Genomic DNA, 15,583 nt, shown 5'->3' with positions numbered 1-15,583 from the left:
ATAGTACAAAGAATCAGTAAACATAAAATGTGGTCAAGGAAAACAACTGCAAATTCGAAAACACTACAACTTATGAAACCATAATTAAAATGAAGATGGGTAATGTTTAGGGAACCAAATCAAACACTAAGTGTGGTTTGTAATTACTGGTTAGGATTTCCAATGTAATTTGTAAAACTAAATGAGACAGTGAAATTAAAGGTAAAGAAATGAGGACCAGGTCTAGGATGTAGGAGGCATTTTATATATTGTAGCTATCCATATTATTACATCAATGCTAGTACGGAGATGTTTCCTTCATAGACACATGCTTTCTGGTAATGAGAGTATATAAAATTCCTAGTTCAGATGACCAAATTGTATTTTGGACTTATACAACAATTCATTCATGTTTTATTGCCCAGACCCTACCCTAAATGAACTGAATCAGATTCTATGCAGGAGGACCCTGGGCACAAGTATTTTTCAAAGCTTCTAAGGTGACTCCACTGATCAAACAATGTTGGAAATACTGCTGGATAAGACTCTAAACTCATCTAAAGAAGAAACTGTCCTAAGTAATTTGTTTTTATATGTTAACCTACACACAACATACAGCGTAGTGCTTCCCCCCGCCCCCCGTTCATATGGCTTTGTTGAAGAATGTACAAATATATGAATAAATGGACAAACGAGTACACTTAGCTGTGACAGAGTTAAATGTTCCAGAAATTGAAAAGTAATATAATGACTCTCTACTATTTTATCTTCCAAAGTAATAAGATTTACTCAGAGGTCGAGCTATTCAAATTTCCCCAAGTTTTTCTTGGTAGAAGTTCACCCATTCAATACGTGATAGGCCTTGGGTGGAGCACTGTAAAGAGAGTATTTTTTCCGATTACACCGAGATGACCCTCACGGTCTACTCTCTACGTATGAGGGATTGGAGTTAAGGATTTTAAAATTTTTTACCAACAGCTCACATTCCCATGTGAGTTGGGTAAAACTTGGTCCTCCTCCTGTGTTTCTCCTTTGCTCTTACGCTACTAGTACACTCAACACTTCTGACACCAGATGTGTGGGTTTTCTCCACATCAGGCAATTCTGTGACACCAGCTGAATGTCCTACAATTGAACTCAATTGTGACACTATCTACCTGGAGATAACATCAGATCCCACGGGATAAGGGCTCATTCTCACAAGACTGCCACCACCCCCTACCAAACACACGCACACTTCAGATACCAATTGCAAGTCTAGTTTGTTACCTGTGCTTCTGACCGATCAGCTATAAATCAGAGGTTCCCATGGCCCCCTCTTCGGGTTTGGTTAATTCGCTGGAGTGGCCCACAGAACTCAGGAAAACAGTTGACTACTGTTTACCAGTTGAATATGTAAGGGTATTACAAAGGATATAGAGGAACAAACAGATGGAAGAGCTACAGAGGGCAAGGTACCTGGGAAGGGACACAGAGCTTCCATGCCCTCTCCGGGGCCACCACTTTCCCAGCATCTCCACTCTTCACCAACCTGGAAGCTCTCTGAACCCCGTACTTCTGGGATTTCTATGGAGACCTCATCACACAGGCATGACTGATCATTCACACCATTTTCATCTCCACTCCCCACTGACCTTCAGGGGCTACTCTCCATATATGAGTGATTGGAGTGAAGAGCCTTTTTATCAACGGTTCACATTCTCACCCATAACACCACGCCACGCACACACAAACACATCATTTTGACTCTACACACTGCACGTGGATTTTCCCTTGAGACAGAAGAAAGTGGTAAGTCCGTGGAGCAAAGTGGAGACATCATTATCTTCCCTTGAGACAGAAGAAAGTGGTAAGTCCGTGGAGCAAAGTGGAGACATCATTATCTTCCCCCAGGTGTCAAGATGTTGATAATAATATTGTTTCCGCCCTGAACTATTTCATCTTCTGATGTTCGCAAGGCCATCGAACAGAAATCAATTACAGATGCTAAGGAAGTTTTTAAAAATCCAATTTTGAAGAGGTGTAATACGATGGTAATAAATGCTGGATCGCTGACAGAAATTTCAGCTTAGAAATGTTTAATTTAAACCTAAAAGGTTTTTTTTTTTAATCATGGAAGAAAATGCATATAGGCACATTTTAGAATCTACAATTGAAATTTGAACACTGATGTTACAAACCACAAAACTTCATTTAAATTTTATTATAAAGACCTTTATTTAAAGAAAGAACATATTTTCTACTTCTTACTTTTTTATTTTGTGCCTTGAATGATCTGGAAATATGGAGGTTCTTCTGAATCCAGTGGGCAAAAATTATTTTTTCTTACACTTCTCTCTCCCTACACCAATCTGCACCATGTTAATCTGGAGGTAGGGAGAAAGCTGGATTCTTGCCACTTACAAAAATGATGAGGGTGTGCTCGCTTCGGCAGCACACATACTAAAATTGGAACGATACAGAGAAGATTAGCATGGCCCCTGCGCAAGGATGACACGCAAATTCGTGAAGCGTTCCATGTTTTTTTATAAAGCAATTATACTCCAATAAAGATGTTTTAAAAAAAATGATGAGGGGAAGAAAGAAAACCATGGCTTACAAGAAAAAGGCTGTAAGAAGTATAAAGCAATGCTTAACAAAATGTTCCTAAAGGAGCCATGTATAGACGCCCAGTGATGTTCATTTTATCATTCCTTATACTGTCCTCATAGATTTTCTTGCAGATCTCTCTGCTTGTACGTGACTGATGCTCTCAATTGCAGAGGAAGCAACATAGCTATGGGAAAGTTACACGGAGCAGTTGGCAATCAACGTGCACTAGAAGGCTGTGCCCGGTGGTGAAATGTTATTAGTATCCTTCTTGGCACCAGAAACAAGTGGAACAGATGAAGTATTTCCAGGCTTCTTTGTAGGGCCTTGTGTCCAGTGTACGGGGCTGCTCCCTCCTGGGAAGGTAACTATCGCCCACTCCTGTTGGAGTTCCCACCAAGGACAGAGCCCCGGGAATAAATCTGTTGGACAGCGGCCAAGATCCGCCAAACTTTCCAACCACCAGGAGATACGAAGTTCCGAGTTTCCGGGTTTGAGAAGTAAGGCGGGAAAACGTGACTGGAGCGTTCCTCGTCCCACTTACGGAACAGAGAAATAGGGAGGGAGGCTGATTCCAGGTCTTCCGTGGACCTCCAAGAGAATTACTGGGCTTCCAACTAGAAAAGGACAAGAATCCAGTAATGGGCAATTAGCAAACCCACGTGTTTTCCCTCTAGCCCAATCTTGTGTGCTGATCATTGTTTTTCTATTTACCCTTTGAACTACCCCTGTGGTCTTTCGCGAGTCCTTAAGGCAGCCCTAGCCTTCGCAAACCCTCCTGAGGGACAGAGATCACGGGGAGGCGAGGCCTGGAGGCGGGAGCGAGCAGCAGGAGAGGGGAGACCCTTCCAGCCCATCCACACCCTGAAGTCCGTTCGCGTCCCTGGGACAGTGGCCCACTCACAGCACGCAGAGGGTTGGCGCTTCCTGAGGGCTCCCAGCCCCGAGAGCGGCGCTGCTTGGAAAAGTCACCTCCACCAGAGAGTGGGAATAGGGCTGGGGGAGCAGACAGCGGGGTGGGGAACGGCCACGCCGCGGGAGGTGCGGGACGCAGAGAAAGAGGTGGGGACGGCCACGGAGGGGGCGTTGGGAGCGGGGTGGGGCCGGGGCGGGGCTGCGGGGCGGGCTGCGCCACAGCGCCCCCTGGCTGCGCGCTCCCCGCCGTGCCCCACGGCCGCAGCTGGCTCGGGCTCGCCGGCCCCTTTGTGTGCGACGCGCTGGCCCGGAGGAGCGCGGCCCTGGCGCAGCGGAGGCTCCCCGGGGTCCCGCCGCCTCGGCCCGGGCCCGGCAGCGCTCTCCTCCTCCTCCTCCTCCTCCTCCTTCGCTCCACCCTCCGCCGGCCCCCGGCCCCGAGCGGCCGCCATTGGGCCGCGAGCAGCCCGCGTCGTGCCGCGCACTCCACCCCGCCCGGCCCCGGGCGCTCACACCCCCAACCTCCCGCCCCGTCTCCCTCTCCAGTCCTCCCCCCATCCCAGGCCTCCAAGGTGGAGAAAATAAACTCAAAGCAGAGAAACTCAGAGACTCCAATAAAACGCCCAGTACCTAGAGCCCGAGCGCGAGCGCGTGTGCCGGGCGGCGAGGGGCGCGGGAGGCGGGGATGGGGGGGCGGGCGGGGGGGACAATGAGCGCATGAAGTTACCTGCCCGGCGGCGGCGGCGGGGCCGGGAGGCGGCGGCGGCGGAGCAGGCTGCGCGCTCGGCGCCGACGGGTGCGCGCCGCGGCTTGGGGGAGAGTTGAGCGCTTCCCCCCCCCTTTTCTTTTTCTTTTTTTTTTTTTTTTTTCTCCTCTTCTTCTTAAACAAACCACAAACGGATGTGAGGGAAGGAAGGTGTTTCTCTTACTCCTGAGTCCAGACACCTCTCTCTGTTCCGTCTAAGCTTGTTTTGCTGGACACTTTTTTGAAAAAGGCAAAGAAAAGGAGTTGCTTGATGTGAAAGTGAAATGGACGTAAGATTTTATCCACCTCCAGCCCAGCCCGCCGCTGCGCCCGACGCTCCCTGTCTGGGACCTTCTCCCTGCCTGGACCCCTACTATTGCAACAAGGTGAATGCTCTGCTTTTGTTTCCGCCGTGTTCTGACTGCTCGGTCCCGGGAGGGGGGCGGCGGCGGCGAGCCCACTGGGCGGCCGGGCGGTCGTTCGCCCGAGGCCGGTCCCGGGCGCGCTCGGCTCGCAGCCCGCGGCTGCCCTGCGTGCCCTCGGGGAGTAAATACTGCGGAGCCGCTCCCGGGCTTTGCCCGGCCCCGCGATGGTGCGGAAAGTGACACGATTTGCTCGATCCTTTCCTTCCTGCTGTTCGCGACTAAGGCTCCCTGCCTGGGTTTGCGGGGGGGGGCGTTGAAAAAAATTAGAAAAGAACGGCGGAATACTTTGGGGGTGTGTCTGGGGTCCGGGAACGCAGGCAGAGAGCGGGAGAATTCCGTTTATTTTCTGGTTTCCCCTTCTCCCTCCCTCCCTGCTCTCCCGGCGGCGGGGGCTCGTGGCACCGCTTCCCCGCCCTGGATTAGTTGCCAGGGGAGCTGCCGGGAGTCGGGGTGCCGGGACCAGGGAGACGCCCCCGCCCCCCGCCGGGCACAGCGCTCCGCAACGCTTTTGTTTTCCCGAACCGGTCCGGGCGCCGGCCTGCGGGCCGGGGTGCCGCCGGGGCGCCAGGGCCGGGGGACAGCTCCCGCCCGGGGGTGCGCGCAGAAACAGCAAGTTTGTTAGGAGCCGGGCGAGCGCGTCGCGTTCACGTCCAAAGCTGCCGCCTCGGCGCGGGGCTGGAGCAGGTCCCGGGCTGGACTATGCTCACAGTCCGGTGACCCCAGGTGCCGAGGCCGCGGGGGCCCGGGGCGAGGTGGGCCGTGAGGGTGACCGGGGCTACTGCGGAGGTCCGCTCGTCCGAAGGATGCAGCAGTCAGGGCGTACGTAGGGAGGGGGTGACTCTCGGGGTTCCTCGAACTCCCAGCCCGCGGAGGCAGGACGCGCGGGGACCAGACTCCGAGAGCAGCCGCAGGTCCACGGCTGTCCTCGCCTCGGGCTTTTTGGACGTGTCTAAGCAGTCCCGCCCGGTGAACGTGGCGGGGAGAATGGAGTTCTCTGAGACGCAGGGCGAGAGGTTTAGACGCCCAGTTCCCGCCCCGTGGTAACCCTGTCAGATATCCCAGCCCCTGCGAGCAATTACGTGTCGGCCCCTCGGTGAATTCCGCTGGATAAATCGTTGGGACTAGTAACATTTGCCTGGTGGCGAGTCATCATCAAACAGCTTTTTTACGCGATACAGAGGTATTTAGCGCGCTGCATCCTCAGCCCCCGGGCTCCCCATCACGCAACGAACTCGCAACTCCCGAGTCTTGGTCAGTCGACACGCACACACACACACACACACACACACACACACGCACACACACACAGCTGTGAGTTATATCACCCCGTGGAGAAGCTCCCCGATGCCGTGTGTACAGTGCAAAACCCAGGAAAAGGGATGTGCATGTGTTGATGATGTTTAGGCAAGTTAGAAACCAGGGAAATCTAGTCTTGTGCAAGGCAGAAAGGCTTTTCATCCTGCAGGAAGGGGCCCTTTAGCTAGGGGCAAGTTGGAAGGCATGGGTAACTTTGGCCAGAGAAGTTTGCGTGACGAAGTTTCATTATTTGTTGGTAATACAGTCTGTTTTGCCTTAATGAGCAGGTCTTTTGTGTTTGCAACGTTTTATTTTTGCTTGTAACACTGCTACTACTGACGATAATAATAAAGTAGCATCTTATCTGGGATAGTAAAGACATATTCCGCAGTAGTAATTGGAACCAAAAGGTCAGAAACATTTTGGCAATGAAACTGGACAAATCCTATTAAATTTATCAGTGATTTTAGGCTCCAAAAAGAAGGTAATGACTTGGAGACACATTTCACTCGTCATTCTTGTGATAGTAGGGTCAGATTTAATTTAAAAGTTAAATGCTTTGGAAAATCAAGAATTACTCCAATATATTAAATAATTTTCCAATTAAGTGCTTTAAATAATTTTAGTGGGTTGTGCTGTGAATTGAATAAATTAATTTAGAAAGTCTTCAGAATTTCTTTACTAGCTCATTGAAGTTCCTTTTAAGTCACCCGGTGTATGAGGAGCAAACTGTTCTTTTAAAATGCAAATTAGCCACCCTTTCTATAGACTGGATGCAAGTCTTCTATTTTACTTATCCAGGGAATAATGGATTTTTAAAGATGCACAGTCATAAGATACACTTTTAATAGTAGGAAGAGACTTCCAGGAAATGTTTCTCACAGGATGTCTGCTCCTGCCTTTCTCTGGGTAGCAGTCTAACAAATATATTTGTCACTGATCCCTGCTTATACTCAGTGTACGGAGTAGCTTTGCTAGGCCCCAGAAAACCCGGGCACTAGTGTTTTCCACTCCATCATGATTAGCATTGGCACAAAATTTCTGTCCAACTCCACAGTTTTAGTTGCTTAAAATGTAGTCAACCAGAATTCATTTTTACAGGGACTCAGGTAGATCTGCAGGGATCTGAAAGGTGGGCAGAAGTTTGAAAGAGGTGAAATAAGAAATCTGTATCCACATTTAGTAAAAACAGGTTGGACCTGACTTCTCCCAGAGAGACGAGACTGCAAAGTAAACCTTGTCTCTTTCAGAGGTGTCATGAATACGTAGTTTATTACAAGAAACAGTCACTTTGTCAGGTTATTTGTTTTCAGTAGGATGATAAGATCATAAATTACTAATTGTCTTTATTTTAAATCTGTCAACACTTTACTAAAGTCAGTGTGCTGAATCCCAGCGGAACCAGTATCTTTCTGTGCTTCAGCATCACACAGTTGTAACTAGTTTCTCCAGTGACATTTTTTTCAATGTCAGAAGAGACCCTAATCCAGAAAATGAATATCCTCTTCCTGAAGCTTTTCTAAACTAAAATGAGGTGGTTTTACTTTGCTGACATTTACCAGCACTGCTGCTCTATAGATTGCCAAAACACTACTTACATTGTTCAGTTGATAAACTCTGTAGGAGGAATTTTTTGGAAAACAGTTTAATTTAGTATCGCTCTATCATGAGAGCGCATTACGTTATGAGCACTTCACTATGCAAACTGGCCTCCATTTTCACATAGCCCATTGCAGGAGAAAAGTGAGAACAATGCAACAATGCTGGTTATGGCAACTGTGCGAGGCATCTCTTATACAAACAGCCAGAACGGATGGCACGTTGCTGTATATAGGTCAGCCTTTGAAATAGCAGTGTAGCTCATAGACTGGACAGAAACATGTAGGCTGGAAGTAACAGTGGTCACCTCTGGCAACTTAAAGCATGGCTATATTTCAGACATTGAGAGATGGGTACCATACTGGAGTTTTGTTTAATTAAAGCCATTTTAAGTAACAGTGTATCCCTTAATTGAGCTGAATGTTACCAAAAGAAATTGGATTATAGGAGCTCACAATTGGAGTCCAGTAGTAAAATAGACTCCTCTTTTTTGGTTCTAGTTGAAGATGTCAGAGCATCAGTTTAAATACATACCCACAGAGTAATAACAGTTCCTTTCAGTTTCTTAGTGCAGTGTCATTTCTGAAGATTGTTTTCACTGATTTTATGCTAAATTGGGACAAAGAAGTGGCACTTTTTCATTTTTGCAATGATATGATGTGTTCAGTTATTGCTCAGTATCTGCCCACAGAAGGAGTAGTAATACAATTATGTTATGACATGGCTAATGACAGGGATGCTGACCTCTGCCAGCAGTGGGAGAGGAAATAATGGTCTTTACTGTTCTCAGCGGTTGCTTTTGTGGAATCAGGTCCTGAATCTTTCTTTGGTTGATTTAGACACAAGGAAGTTCAAAACACAAACCCATACTGGCTATATACAGAGTGAAGAATAATGGGCGTTTGGAATATTGTGCTTTTATCATTGAAATGAGGGAGGACAGTGTATAATCTTTTCACATAAACATAGGAGGAAGGGCCTATTGGTGATGAACTCGGCGTTAAAATGTCAGGGCTAACATTAGACATTTGATAACTTCTGAGAAAAACAAGATTTATTATCATCTCTGCAAAATCTCCTTCGAGTTTATTTTCCTATTTAGAGTATTATGGATTGTACTTTAATGTGGCAAAACTCATCCTATCTAAAATACAGGATTTGCAAGCACGTTATGATGGAGTCATTATTTCTACTTTAATAAATGTAAGAAAAAGGAGGAGGAGGAAGGGGAGGGTTATAAGCAATTGAGGGCATCACGCTTGATTAGCTCTCCACCCTCCCCCATAACTCCTAGGACTCTGGGAAATTCATAGTCAATGCTCTGAACATCGTCAGTGTAATTAAAACTCCCATGAGAGTGTTATTAAGCTGGCATCTTTCATAAGTTTTGAGGTCTTTAAATATGTTTTAAATACATTTATAGGTAAGCGCATAAGCTAAGCAATCATATGGTTTTGGCCACTAAATCAGATCGCATACAAAACCCTCAAATGTAGCTAGCTATCTTGACTTTGTGGGATATTTCAGTGTCATAAACTCCGATTTTAAATGTCTAGGCAACAATTACAGTTATGAGCTTTGGAGCTCATGATGTTATTTCTAACATAGCTTGCATGGTTTAGTGTTCTCACAGTTTATCGTGTGTGTTAGAAGTTACTGAGTGATGATATTAAGGAACGTTTTGATATTTTGCTTAGTTGGAAAAACTAAACTGATATTTAAATATGATCTCAGTTGCCTGTTGTAGTTTTTTTTTTTTTTAAATGACATAATTGCAAGGGCTTAGAACAGAGGAAAGAAGTAAGGTACTTGAACCTGAAAGAAGTAGGGAAAGTTCCAAGTTTAACAATGGTTTTCTTGGTACCAGAACTGGGTCTCAAATGTTGGTTTTGGTGTGTGGAACTATTTCTTGTGGGCCTACATTTTTTTTTGTGTGATAGGCTCAATTCAAGAAAGGGATGTGTTAGAGAATTGGGGTAGGGGTGAGAATCTTCTTTAGCTATGAAGGATGACTTATTCTACTGCTTTCCAACCTTTTGCTAACTTCCTAGAAAGTTGAAAAGACCCTGGGGATATTTCTCAGCTATTGGAGATCCTCCTGCCCTGATGGAAGCCTGCCCTCAGCAGCTGCTCTGTCTGTGCGTCTGGTGCCTCTTCCCTCCCTCCTTTTCACCCCCTTCCCAAACACCCCCAATCCTGGAACGACTCCCCCTCCCCTGCTTTTCTCCTTCCCAGTCTGGGTCTGAACCTGGGCGGTGTGTACTTTCGAACCTGAAGCCCTCCCTCTCCTCAGATACGTGGCTCACCATCATGGCTACCTTGGCCGCCATGCTCCCTTTTCTACTTGCCGTCATTGTTATCATAACCGTGTTAACAAATCTATTCTTCCTCCACTCTCTGACCTTTTTTGGGGTAAGGAAGTTGGAATCTGCCAGTCCTCAGGCCCATATCCACTTCTTAAAATCCTGAACTAGGCTACCCTCCTTTTCCCCATCTGAATGAATGACATTGGAGCCTAGAATAATAGACTAAGAAAACATAGACATGATGCCGAGAGGAGAACCATGGTGGGTATTTCTAAGCTCTCATAGTTCACCTCTCCCCGCACATGTTATGCAGTGTATTTAGAGCTTGAAATCAGCTCCTTGAACATCCCCTATCTGTGAAAAATCTTTATTTAGACTCTAAAATAGTATGAAAGTGGGACTGTGATCTCCTGATGTTTAGTTGCACATAGTAAGTTAGCTGAATTACACTTACAGTGAGTATGTGGGTTGGCCTATTTATGTGTTCTTATCACAATATGCATAGGTGACTAAGATGGGAATAGTTGGAAATGCAGAACCTATTTAACTAATTACTTTTATCATCCTACATCTTAGCTTATCCAAACGCGAATCTCAGGGTTTCTGGGAAGTCGTAAGGTAGAATAGTTAACTTACACCTCAAGGAAAATTAAATATAGTTATCATGACTTCATTAAATGTTATTAACATTTACATTTAAAACATATTGTCAGTTGTTTAAGATAAAACTTATATTGTATACAACCAAATCTAAGAATCTAAAATGTATACCTTTAGGAGAAAACAAGGTTGTGGTAAACCATAGTTAACAAATACTGTGGCCCCCCAAACCATAACTATAATCTTGCCTGCAAGAAGCTTCCACATGAAGCATCTAAATGTTTGAAAGCTACCTTGTTTAAACTGAATTTAAACAAAATTTTAACATGGGGAATATTTACTTTTACCTATCTTGAAGATACTTTTTCTCTTATTTACTTCCACTTTGATGTTATTGATATCCAGTCGGCTCTCCATATCTGCAGGTTCTACATCTGCAAGTTAACCACCCTTGGATGGAAAATATTCCGGGAAAAAATTTCCAGAAAGTTTCAGAAAGCAAAACTTGAATTTGCCGCGCACCAGCAGCAACTATTTACATATCATTTACATAGTATTTACAACTATTAACATAGCATTTACATTATTTTAGGTATTATAAATAATCCAGAGATGATTTAAAATATAGGAGAGGATGTGTGTAGGTTATATGCAAATATTACACCACTTTATATAAGGGACTTGAGAAACCTCAGATGTTGGTATCCGAGGGGAGTCCTGGAGCCAGTCCCCAGAGGATGCCCAAGAACAATTGTATTTTCAGTTGATCTTTTGCTTTGAAGGTGCACTTTCCAGAGTCAGATAGCCTTTGTTCTCCATTGGTTGATGGGGCCAGCTGTAGACAGTGCATTTTTTACATGGACTGTCCCACTAGGAAAGCTGAGCACCAGGATGCTGCAGCTTACGTCTGCCCGAATGAATTTGAGCATTTTTTTGTTTTAAACTATGCATGCCAAGTTTCTTCCCAAAGAGTAATTTCTCATTAAAAACAGTTGAGTTATAAACTGCTTAGAAATGTGGTTTATAATGGAAGTGCCAAAAGACTGTTAATTATAGCAGTTCTTCTGTAATACTTTGAGACATGGAATTCACATTAACCTGAATGAGACTTTCCTGGTTATAACATTTTCCTCCCTATAGCATTCATTTTGAAAATGGGAACATTATATTGCTCTGTGCCTGGATGTTGATGGTGTAGCAGAAAAGATCAGAGGAGGGATGATGCCAGAAAGAAACCCCCTGCTCTATCACTGGAGGAGGTGTGGATATTTTCCCAGATCTCTTTAGTTTGAATAGGCAAGTAAGGCAAGTTTCCCTTCCTTGATTAAAAAGTTAACTTTTAAAATCTATCTTCAGATTTCCATTGTACTTATGAAACATCGTCATTGATTTATATTTATAATAACAAAGGTCATGAAACCAGTGTCACTGTTAATGCTTTTCTGTTTGTCCATTTTTCACTTTGGAGTTTTTAATGCTTCTGCATTAGCCAAGTATTTATTGTTTTTCTTTCTTGAGTTATGTGCTTCGATGAATCTGTCTTGAAAGGACTCCTAAATAAACTAGGGCCATGGTTGGCTGATAAGAAGCTTTGCTAGGGGCTTCCCTGGTGGCGCAGTGGTTGAGAGTCCGCCTGCCGATGCAGGGGACACGGGTTCGTGCCCCGGTCTGGGAAGATCCCACATGCCGCGGAGCGGCTGGGCCCATGAGCCATGGCCGCTGAGCCTGCGCGTCTGGAGCCCGTGCTCCGCAACGGGAGAGGCCACAGCAGTGAGAGGCCCACGTACCGCAAAAAAAAAAAAAAAAAAAAGAAGCTTTGCTAGTGGCCAAGAAAATATAAAATGTTTTGAGTTACTATGTGATTATAAGTTACAGGTATCTGATCCACAGTTGTAGCACTATCAGCTACTACATGGAATACTTTTCCATTAAAGTCTTTGAGCCCCTATCTGGAAGTTACCTAGTCAGAGAAATTGGTGTGTGTGTGTGTGTGTGTGTGTGTGTGTGTTTGGGTGAGCATGTGTTTTTCTGTCTCTCTCATGGTCCTGGATATATTCTGCCCATAGATGCATGAGAATTTATCATAAATGGCAGAATCTCGCAACGTGTACAACAAAGGCAATCATACTGGTCAGTAGGAATGTGCCCCATTACCACTCCTTTTTAAGAAATGTCGCCATATTTCACATGAGACGATGCTTTTCACGATGCTAGGGCTTTAATTGGGCAAATTATACCTTAATAAGACTAAAGAACTGGATCTTTTCTGAGGAACACCTAGGCCTTTCTGAAGAAAAGACTCTTCTTGAAGATTTCATATAAAAACTGGGGCTCTTGAACCTGTGTTGACTTACCCCTTAGGCAAAATAAATATAACCCTGAAAGGATATGATTCCCTCCCGCTCTGTTTCCCATTCTCTTCAGAAGCCTGACTCTGATGTCTGGTAAAAGTTCTGAAACTAAAACCTTTAATCCACCTGTGTCCCAATCTTCCATGTATCCACAGTAGGAAATAATTAATGTTTGTATCAAGGCACCTTTATGAGAATCAAGGAGTCAACACAGGTAGATTATTTAGAAATCACACGAGGAAAGATGTTAAAAAATTCAAACAGTGGTAGACCTTAGAAAAATACCATCTTCTCAGTCCATTTCTTCTGTTTCTGCTACCTTACTGAATGAATGTGTCTTCCAAAGTGGTAGACTAGTGACTCTCTCAGGAAAGGAGTGAAAAGAATAACCTTTCTAGAGGGTCGAAGGTGAATTGGGGAAAATGAGGTGTGTGTAGCTACATAGGTAGCCTGTAATCTCCCTCTCTCAGATATTGATAAGCCCCCAGGGGGCGTCTTTTTCCCTTTCTGCATTGCGAGTCAGTGCACCTAATGAGAGATGCTACCATGGAAGCTGTTGCCTATGATGCTGTGTAAGAAGATGAAATAAAGTTGAGAATACCTGCTCCGGAGGGAAATGCCCTCTTGCAGTTCCTGACTTCAGGCAAGCAAGCTTGCCCCTCACTACCTTCCTCTGATATATGGGTCAGAGATGGGAAATATAATGTGCAAGATTAATTAAAGAATGGACCAACTGGGTCTAAAGATAGTCCAATTACATTGAAAGCATATCTGCATACCACCTGAATTCCTTAAGTCCTTTAACTCAGTTAAATGGTTAATTTGAAAAATGATGGATAAAGTGTTAGATGCACTGGCATCTCCAAGCCATTGCATAAACCAGTTCTTTCCTTCTATACCAGTATGTATGCCTCTGCCTAAAATGCCAGGAACAATTGTATAAAGAGAAATGTTAATAATAAAGAGGCAGGATAACCTTTCAACAAAACGTATATTTTATCATTTGGCAGATGCAGTCATGAACATTAATCATTGAAACCTGCAGATACTAGAAGCTTAATATCAAAGCTAATGATTTATTTTATGTTAAAGACTTTCTGCCAGGGCATAAAAGACTGTTCATAATGGACTCTCCGTGCCGTGTTCACTTACTAAGGCTAATGGGATAATCTTTACTCTCCCAAAATTAAGCTTTTTGAAATAAATTATGCTGTTATTTTTCAAGGTAACTCTCCAAAATTTACTGCAAAACTAATCTTTTAAGAACTGATTACAGAAATAAAGAGGAAGAAAATTCCCAAAGCAGCTTTTCTAGTTCATGAACAGTTTGACTTAATTAAAGAGAGAAAGTTTGCATGTATGCTAATATCCCTGAACCTGTAATGCCAAACAATTTGAAAGTCAGCCTTCGGTGACAAGGTCTGCCTTTGGAGATTCAGCTCCTGTAAGTACATCCCATAATAGAACCCATTTTTGTCGATTACCAGCCAATAATGAGCTGAACGGTAGTAAAACACTGAGTTGTTCACTGGGAAGTTTTAAAAATCATGTTTATAATTAGTTATAACCAACATTCTATTTCAATAAGAGATAATTTGCCTACTAAAGTTCACATAATGTGCTAATCATGTCTAGTGGTTAATAGAGGCCTCCTACCTCACTCCCCTGATGGCTGTAAAAGGCTATTATATTCATGGCAGCAGTTCAGGTACAGCTGCTGTGTGTTAATAATGCATCATTGTCCCACTAATCAACACAGCAAAGGTCAGCACCTCTAAGCACCTAAACTACCTATTCTCTTTCCAAAATATTTATTAACACCTTGAAAACATATCTGTTCATCTTCCTTCGCTTCGAGTCAGTTAATTCCACTCCAAGCTACTTGTGTGATAAAGGTTTTGTAACCTAAGCGAGGTTGTGGAGGAGATGAATGTAGATTCATACTAATCTTCTCCCATAAACATGTTTCCATTTCCACAGTCATTGACTGAATTAGTGTGAGGTTGGTATAGCCACGAACCCCTTTGTAATTGAGTAGGTGTGTTCCAGAGGGAGAACGTTTTCAGATTTTACATGTTATTTAAAGAGACATTTGGAAGAAAATCAACTTTTCAATAAGCAGAATCATTTAAAGTAAACAGAGCGAATCGGGAAACAGGAAGGGATATTTAAAGTCTAAACAGACAGGAATCCACATTAGTTTGTAGACCTGAAACAGTAGTGAAATATTATTTGCTTAATTGTTCTTTTGGCATAGGGAAGCAATAATAGTAAGAGCTTCTTAAACCATATTTTCTGCACACAACATATTCACGTGGGAATTCCATTTTGCTAGAAAATCATGCAAATCAATAAGCCAGCACTTATCTGCATTAAAATTGGGCAGACAACAATTTATAGGCATAGTGATAGTGTAGTTCTCTTGACACCCTTGGTTAGTGTTTAAGATAATCCTTGCTTTTGTGTCCTCAGAGAGCAGCCAAAAATGTTAAGATCTCGTTTTCTCATCTTGTATTATTGTCTTCTGTTTTCTGTTATTCATTTTGATAACCTTGTGTGTGTGTGTTTGTGAGAGTGTGTCTTTTTCCTTTAGGGCTTGAGAACCTTAAATGTTTCAAGAGAAGAAAAAGAAAGGAAACTCAACTGTGTTTCCATCACCAAGAGAAACGCAAAAGGCGATCTGGTGGGAGGAGCTTCTGTTTGTGCAGAACATAATGTACGAGGGTACATTTGTCATGCTTTAAATACATAATGCCTACAATGAAATATGTACAGGCGCAG

At 44.0% G+C, this 15,583-nt stretch overlaps 1 protein-coding gene, 1 long non-coding RNA gene and 1 other non-coding gene across 4 annotated transcripts in view; 2 read left to right on the top strand and 1 right to left on the bottom strand.

Annotated features, from left to right (window-relative positions):
* Positions 1-2,171: 2,171 nt before the first annotated feature.
* Positions 2,172-3,605, bottom strand: LOC132500839 (uncharacterized). The gene is made up of 2 exons (XR_009534084.1): positions 3,473-3,605; positions 2,172-3,185 (listed from the first exon to the last, which is right to left on the bottom strand). It is a non-coding gene; the product is annotated as an uncharacterized LOC132500839 (long non-coding RNA).
* On the top strand, positions 2,398-2,504 carry LOC132501101 (U6 spliceosomal RNA). Its single transcript, XR_009534141.1, has one exon. It is a non-coding gene; the product is annotated as a U6 spliceosomal RNA (small nuclear RNA).
* A 618-nt stretch (positions 3,606-4,223) lies between the features above and the next one.
* TOX (thymocyte selection associated high mobility group box) overlaps positions 4,224-15,583 on the top strand; it is a 296,795-nt gene continuing 285,435 nt past the window's right edge. For both annotated transcript variants that reach the window (XM_060116132.1, XM_060116131.1), the window contains exon 1: positions 4,224-4,611. In XM_060116132.1, coding sequence (XP_059972115.1) covers positions 4,510-4,611 — 102 coding nt within the window. In that variant the 5' untranslated portion in view covers positions 4,224-4,509. The remainder of the gene's footprint in view (positions 4,612-15,583) is intronic.

This window comes from Mesoplodon densirostris, chromosome 13 (assembly GCF_025265405.1).
Source record: "Mesoplodon densirostris isolate mMesDen1 chromosome 13, mMesDen1 primary haplotype, whole genome shotgun sequence".
Classification (NCBI taxonomy): Eukaryota; Metazoa; Chordata; class Mammalia; order Artiodactyla; family Ziphiidae; genus Mesoplodon; species Mesoplodon densirostris.
Note: the sequence above shows the minus strand (reverse complement) of the source record. Positions and strands in the feature narration are given on the sequence as shown.